The 8,236-nt window shown below is 36.4% G+C and overlaps 1 protein-coding gene across 1 annotated transcript; it reads right to left on the bottom strand.

Moving 5' to 3' along the window:
• Positions 1–589: 589 nt before the first annotated feature.
• Positions 590–1,297, bottom strand: LOC119550592 (E3 SUMO-protein ligase ZBED1-like). The gene is made up of 2 exons (XM_037859397.1): positions 1,049–1,297; positions 590–995 (listed from the first exon to the last, which is right to left on the bottom strand). The coding sequence occupies exons 1-2, from the start codon at positions 1,295–1,297 to the stop codon at positions 804–806; spliced, it is 441 nt and encodes a 146-aa protein (XP_037715325.1). The 3' UTR covers positions 590–803.
• Between the last annotated feature and the right edge of the window lie 6,939 nt (positions 1,298–8,236).

Below are 8,236 nucleotides of genomic sequence, written 5' to 3'. Positions count from 1 at the left end.
CCATGTTCCTTCCCACTGGGATTCTCTAGTGGATCTCCTCCAGCGCTTCAACTATTCTGCGGATTTGACCCGTTGTGGTACTGCTTCCTGTCGGTCAAGTCCCACAATAATGGGCAACAGCTTGGATTAGGCATCCTTTTTCATCTGCACTGACCTTTAGCCGTTTTGGGTGTTTTTCTTCCATTTTTAATTTTTAAATTCCCCACCGCTTCTGCACGAACACCGCCAAAGATTAAATTTCTTATTCTTTGGGCCGCGGCTAACGGCGTTCATCGAAAATTCACTCGCGAAATCTGGTATTTTTTCTGGTATTTCCTTAGCTCATCTGAGTACCGCGCTGAAAAACAGACCCGACGAAAACCTTTAGCCGCCTGTTTGCCTCTCGCTAGGGATGCAAAAACATCGATAGTGAGTACATCGATGTTTTCAACATCGATGTTTGTAAGCATCGATATATCGCTAAAACATCGAAATTTCGCGAAAACATCGAAATTTTGCTAAAACCTCGAAATTTCGCTAAAAACATCGAAATTTTCTTCAATTTATGAATATATACCATAAAACCCTCCAAATATTAATTAAAATATTGTTTTTATGAAACTTATTATAAACTTATATTTATTCAAACAAAACAACAACAATATTTTCAGAAACAAATAAAAAAGCATAATCTTAATACATATTTTAACGAAATCATAAAGAAAAATGGAATCACATTATTTCAGTTCAGTTCACTTCAGTTCAGTTCAGTTCAGTTCAGTTCAGTTCTTACTTATCTTACTTATCTAATCGATATCTATATCTTAACTAGTAATCCACTGGTTTTTCTGTAAAAACAACAGCATGTTCAAAGTTTTAGGTTTAAGTCGAGATCTCTTTTCGTCCGCGATTTGTCCTGCCTTGCTGAAAGTCCTTTCCGAGTCAGTAGATGTCGCAGGTATACATAAATATTTTAACGCGCACTGCGCAAGATTGCTGAATTGAACTTCATTAACCTGTAAGAAAATAGGGTTATTCAAGAAGAAATGTAAAATATTAAAAAATTTACCCTCCAGTATTCGAGCGGATCTATTTTCTGATGCGCATTCTGTTGCTCGAAATATTGCCGCATTTCGATTATTGCATCGGATCTCCAAGTTCTTGGCTTATTTTTGACTTTTTCGGCCATAAATCCGTACAAATCAGAGGGGTGTGTTTTCTCGGCGGCCGGTTCCTCATTTGGACATTGGTTCTGCACATCTTTGAAGACGAAAGTCAAGTCATTTTCCAACGCTGCTACTGCTTGTTCTGCATTCATCGGATGGAAAATGGAAATGGAAATGGAAAAATGTGCACTTTTTCCCAATTTACGTACCACTTGCTTTGCGTGTGTATCTCTTAGTGATAACATCGATGTTCGAAAAAAAGCATCGATACATCGCTGTTTTAAAAAACATCGATAGTATCGATAGTGACATCGATGTTTTTGCATCCCTACCTCTCGCTCACTCCTATGGTTAGCTCGCGGTTTTCGTCGATGTGAGTACTAGGCTGAAACGCTGAGAAAATGGAACATTCCGACGACGAAACGATAACAAAAACTTTCCGAAAACCTGAACCAACGAAAACAGGAGCCTGCTTGGCTTAAAATTAATTTTGATCATTCAGTGTTTAACAGCACGAAGCACATGACATACGTTTTCTCTAAAATAAACTACAAATTGTGTAAGGATTGTGTCTAAAGAATACAAAAATAAGAAAGGCAGCAGGTTATACGAATTAAAATGTGACTAAAACAATATAACAATAAAAAAATATTTAATAGTAGAATATCGGCAATCTTGAAAAAAAAAATTGGCAAATAGGCAATACATAATCCCATTGCTTCAATGACATCTTTCAGATATAGTCGAAGTATTTTACTGGGTTGGCTGGCGACTATATCTTACTGAAGTAATACATTTAATCTTTATTTGTTTTGTATGCAGTCTGTGCTTGGCTGGAATTGGATGCCTAACTTTTCATTGCTTTAAGCAAAATATTCGGGACCTGGACTCCATAGTCATGAGGCCATTCCACCTGTTTCGCTAGCAAAAACCATGCAGCGGTAACAAATAGTCTTATAACAAAGAAAAGATAAATGTTTTATAGCATTGAAAATCTTTATACTTTACCTTTTGTAAGAATAGGTAGTTTCTCCTGTTCTGATTCGGGCTAATTACGCTTCCGATAATGATTCTTAGCATCGAAATAATGTTAATTCTTTACTTTTGGTAAAAATAGGTTGTTCTTCTGGCTCTGATTCGGTCTCATTATGGTCCCGAGCAGTGGCAGTTTTGCAATGAACGCCACTGCCGATTCCGCTGGAGAGCTCTGAGATACTCTGGTCGGTCAGGGCAGGCGTTAAGTTTAGCTTGGGTTTTTTTTTTGAGCTGTTGCGGGATTTTGAACTAGAAATAGAATATGAGCTTGTGTTGTAGTTGGGTTTGGACCAGTCCTTTTTAGACTGCTTTTCTTTCTTTATGTCATTATCAGAAATTTAAACAAATGGTTTTGTGAATGTTTTCTCGCCGACAACTTGCAGCAGTAGTACAACTTTTTAAGATATTTAGTGTTGATTTTACCCACTTTGGCTTGTTCGTTATTTCTTTAGGCTATTTTCGGATATGGCGCTTATACTTACAGATTCTGCCCATCCTGTCCTTGTTTTTCTCGCCAATCACATTAAAAGTTAAATTTAATTTACGGAAAGTCGATATCATAACTAAACCGTCCTTTAGAACAATTTTCTCTAACTGAGTTCTTGTCATTATCTGAAATTCACACTAATAAATACATTAGCTGATATCGTCTGGAAGAGGTATTTAAGAGGAACCACTTACAAATTAAAAGTACACAAATTTCTTGCACTAATAAAGCTGTAACATTAAAAAACTCAATATTCAACTCTGCCCACAATATACAACTGACAATAAATAAACATTAAAACAATTAATATTTAGAAAAAAACCCTAATAAAAGGCCATGTGTAAAACAATTTCGGCACTGTAATCAAACTGATAACATGGCAATCTCCAAATTGAATAAATCGGAATGCCGCCAGATTTACTATATCACATATCAAAATCAATTTTGGTATTGTATTTTCCACAAGTAAAATGCAGGACATATCATTTGGTTTTTTATTTTAACAAAGCATTGACAATTTGAACATTTTATAAAACGGAATGCCGCCAGATTTAATAAAACACATAAAATCAATTTTATTGTTGAAAAAATCATATTGTTAAAAATTTTATTGTTAAAATGTAGGACACATCATTTGGTTATTTGTTTTAACATAACATTGACAATTTGAACATTTTATAAATCGGAATGCCGCCAGATTAACTATATCACATATTAAAATCAATTTTGTTGTTTTTCTCACAAGTAAAATGTAGGACACATCATTTGGGTTTTTGTTTTAAAAAAACATTGACAATTTGAACATTTTCCCCAAGACAAAAGTTGACGAACTCATCCATAAAATATATTTTTCCCATTACCCAAATTCTTTTTGTAAATTAGGGACATTTAAAAATACGTAATAATACGGAAAGATACGTATTAAAAGCGACTGAGATGTCGACAGGCGTCGAGCGGCAAAACGAAATATTTATGCACATAAACTGAATGCTCGAAAATCAGGCACAAATCAAATCACAAAAAAGAGTAGCCGCAAAATACGCACATAAATTTTGCGTTCATGTAAATGAATTTTTCGAATTCCGCTTTGTGGTCGCCACTTTGCCGAAGCGAAGACGGCGGTAGAGAGAGAAAAAGTGAAAAAAGCAGAAAGAAATAAACAGAAGCAGCGGCAAAACGCTGATGTTCCAATTCAGCGCAACTTTCGCTAGTTGTCGCCGCTGGGGCCTAAAAAACGGGTGGGGTGGGTAAAGAGAGGAGAGGAAGGAGAGGGGGTTTTGGGTGGGGGGACGGGCGCTGTGCAAACGTCATCAACATAATTTTCATCACTCAGAAATATGCTGATGAAAGAAGCCGAACGAAACGACGAGCAAAGCCGAATGGCAAACGAAGCCACGAGAGAGAAGAGAGTGGGAGAGCAGCGGAGTGAAAAGAGCGCGAGAGCGTGGGCAACGGAGGAACTACACAGAAAGAAAAATGGATGATTCGGACTTTAAAAATTATATACAAAATTAATCCGTAAATTACGTTTAAAATTGGTGTTATCCAAATAATATCTCCTGTAAAACAATTTGTTGTTTAAAAACTGATCACAAGCAATAACTATTACCTAATATACGTAAAGCCCCTTACTAAGCTATTGATTTGGTGCCGACCTCAAGTAAAACCATACACTACTGTACACATTGAGTTGAAATTTGGATGCTGTACCTTTACTAGTTTGGGTTGATTATTAAATTTTTAAATTTCAATTTGCAGTTTTCGAAAAAATTATTTTATACAAAGTTTAAATATCTCTTAGCATCTACTATTCTACTGAAGCTATATTTTCAGTGTATGGGGTGGCAGAGAGGACGCGCACACAGCACAATGCAACGGAAGCAACTCATCGTGGCACAATGGGCAGACTTTGTCCGAGGGCCCTCCACCACCCCCTCTCCATCCCTCACCCCCTCTCCCACAAAACGAACGTTTGCCGTGACACTCCATTTTTATTTTCCGTCGCTGGCATGAAAGCAATTTCTGCAGCTACACCCATGCACACTCCACCCCTCCAACCCCCCTGACCTCCCGCCCGCCCCACTGGCCGCCGCACTAATTGGAACACATGATAAAGTAACTTTTGGAGGCAACACTAAAGTTCCAAGAGCGTCTGGCGTGGCACTCACATAAACAGGAAGAAAAAGTCCAGGATTGTGCCCTCAATCAGTAAGGAAATGTTTAAATCTTTTTAAAACTAAACTGAATTTTGTGTCATGCACTTTCTAAAGAAAAGCACATAATGCAAAAGATATTTGCCAAACTAGGATCTATATAATATGGTGTTTTCCGACATTTTGAAGTCGATTTCACGATAGCTTCTCTTTCAAAATCAATGTTTTGCATTTTAAATCTTGTTGGGCATTCCTAAACAACGCCAAAAACATGAATTTGTAAAATTGATATGATAAACTAGAGAAACCACTTTCAGGTTTTGAAATCCAAAAAGTGTGTATGCACTCAAAAACGCCAAAAATGTGACACTTAAATCCTAAAAATGGTCCGAATTAGTTTGTTAAAATACTTCAACAATGTTAAAAGCTATTATCAGTTAACCAACTGAACAAAATTCTAATTGTAGCCTGAATATTTTTCAGTTTTTTGCATCTTCTACATATGTATGTTGCTTTCCTCTTATCAGAAACGGAATCAAGACTAAGAACTATTGAATCTTTCAAATTTCATAAAAAATTACGTTTACGAATCAGACAGAAATATCATCCTAAGCACAATTTTAGTTGTAGTTAACAATTTTTAAATTTTTTTTAACACTTTAAATTATAGCTGTTAACAAGCTATATCTGGTAAAATTTTAATTTAACCAACCTGATTTTCGTCAAAATCGGAAAAATCTTTTTCCGAAATTTTTGACATCTAAAGTGTACTTAATAACACTTTAAAATAAATTAAATGCATGCCCTAAAATTTAAATATACATATTCTTAATGTCTAAATATTTCATTAAAAATAATTGTTATCGAATAAAGTCGTGAGTAATTATTGTCGACTTTATTTTTCCTACGTGATCCCACCCACACAGAATTAACTTCCCGACATTTGTCACAAAAGGTTGCCAACTTCCCATGCTGCTCTTTACCTTTCCACATTTGCAGTTTTCCTCCTTCGTTTTTGCGCAAAATGTCAAAATATAAATCAATTAACTTTCCGGAAAACTTTCGGTAGAAACTTTCAAAGCAAATTTATAGCTGCCACATCGTGGTGCAAGTTGCCTGGGAATGGTGGTGCAGCGTTATTTATGCGGCAAGAGAGAGAGGGTCATTTGTGCGCCAGACGGAGTGATATGTGGGATCCTCAACCACTGAGTGAGTGGGTTGCCGTTGCCTGCCGTTCTCCATTTTGTTGCCCGAAAACTGCGGGGCTTCAAGATATGGAATTTGTTGGCCATAAATGCACAGCGTTTTAACATATTAATGCATAAAAGAAAACATAACTATACGTTTGTAATAGATCGTTTTAACATAGTTTTAACATACTGCATGCAAGATGAAATAGGAATGCGATTATAATAGATCGTTTTCGGTTTTCCATTAAATTTATCGATGCAATGAAGAAATGTACAAAACTGGACATCATATTGGTAATTTTAATAATTGGTTATAATTAGTTCATTTAAAATTAAATTTATATCAATAAAAAATGTAGATCTTGTTTTGTCAAACTAACTATTCTCGTGATTACTCGTCTATGATTTGGTAAATCCACTCCAGCGATTTCCAAACCTTGAGTTAAGACAATCAAACAGTTTGTACTATATCTCACGACCACATTTCAAAATGGTGGAAGAAACATGAATATTCCACAGCGATCGTTAATAAAGCACGTGGAAATATGAAAGCATTTTCATTTCGTATCGCCATTGGCAACGGCTCCCTGAGTGTCTATTATTTATGGCTAAGATCATTATCTGAAGCCATAAACTGCTTGATAGATCCATCAATTCTCGGCCTTGGCCCGTGCCAACTTTCCTCCACAAACAAACAAATCTGTGCGCCGCGAAAGTTCATTAATTTGGACCATGTTCGGCCATAGAAAGTTGATCACTGACTCGATCGATCTTGATTTCCCAAGCACGAGTGCCTTTAAAGGCCTTCATTCGCCAGCTTTATTTACAAACAAATAAGACGATCGCATTTATATACATTTATATTTGTTCATATTCGAAATTATATCAGACCAAGCAGTTGGATGTATTGAAGTAATGATAAACAAAGGAATCATTTCAAACCCAATTTCAAGGCGAGCAAATGTTTACACAGAGATATGGCGTGATATTGTGAGAGTCAGCGATGGATTGGAGGAGAGGAAGCATTTAATCAGTGGAATTCATTAAGTTGAATGGAAATGAAAAGATTAAAATAAACAAATTGAAAATGCGTCTGCTAATCTGTTGATCTTGCTCGGAATTCGACTCCCCCTCTTTGGGCTTCTGTCAGAGCGATTATTTAAAGATCTATTCGTATTGATCTTATAATATCAGCTTCCAAAATAATCTTATATAATACCGCATGAACTTTGTATCTCAATCTCCCTTTCAACCATTTTTCGTACTATTTGTTCATTTTGTTTGATCTCCCACTCTTATTGCCAACGAAATTTGATACTTTTTGCCAAGGAGAGGAGACAAACAAACAAACAAACTTACACACAAACCCGTACAAACACTCGAAAACTTAAAGATACCCGCGAGACTTGGCTGTTCGAACCTGGTTTGAAATTGCGAACAGCGACTCTGAATTTAGATGCCGATAAGTAAAATGTATCTGCGGCCAAAGCTAAAAATCGAGGCGCAAAATTCAATGCGAAAGCAGCAACAACAACTAGGCACAATACCAAAAGCGTAGCCCACAACAACAACTAAAGCAACAACAGCAACTACAACTACAGCTACAACAAACACAATAATAATAGCTTGCATAAATGGAACCAGTTTTGAGGCCGAGGAGCCCAGCTAAAGTCGAGACTTTAGTTAGCGTCAGCTTTTGAGTAAATTTATGCGGCCAGTTGAGAAGAGACTGCGGAATCGAGGCAGTTAGGAGGGGGGAAGAATTGTGGAGAATTGGGGAGGCAGAGACAGAGACAGACAGACGGCGGCCTCTGTTTAGACATCCAACTTCGGACCAGAGAGCCTGAATTTCAAACCAATTCCAGCGACTTCGTTTGAGGCCTTTAAGCCGACGAAACACACGGAGAGAAATATAACACCGAAACTTAACTACGGCACGGAATTTTAGCAACAAAATACTTGGCTGTTATAAATACATTTGTAGATATGATCTCATAAAATAGTTTTGTGAGATCTTCTGAAAAGGTTCTTAAATTCGATATATATCAAATCTCAAACCTCGAACATACATATGAAGAATCTTAAAAACATTTTAAGCTTCCACTTGAGTGTAAGCACAAAAAATTACATTTATGGTTGCCAATTACTTTCGAGTCTTAGATCTACAACAAATTAATGATTTATTATTTTCCCATCTTTTTTTATTCATCTAAATTATTTTTTACT

The sequence above is a fragment of the Drosophila subpulchrella genome, chromosome 2R (assembly GCF_014743375.2).
Source record: "Drosophila subpulchrella strain 33 F10 #4 breed RU33 chromosome 2R, RU_Dsub_v1.1 Primary Assembly, whole genome shotgun sequence".
In the NCBI taxonomy this organism is placed as follows: domain Eukaryota; kingdom Metazoa; phylum Arthropoda; class Insecta; order Diptera; family Drosophilidae; genus Drosophila; species Drosophila subpulchrella.
Note: the sequence above shows the minus strand (reverse complement) of the source record. Positions and strands in the feature narration are given on the sequence as shown.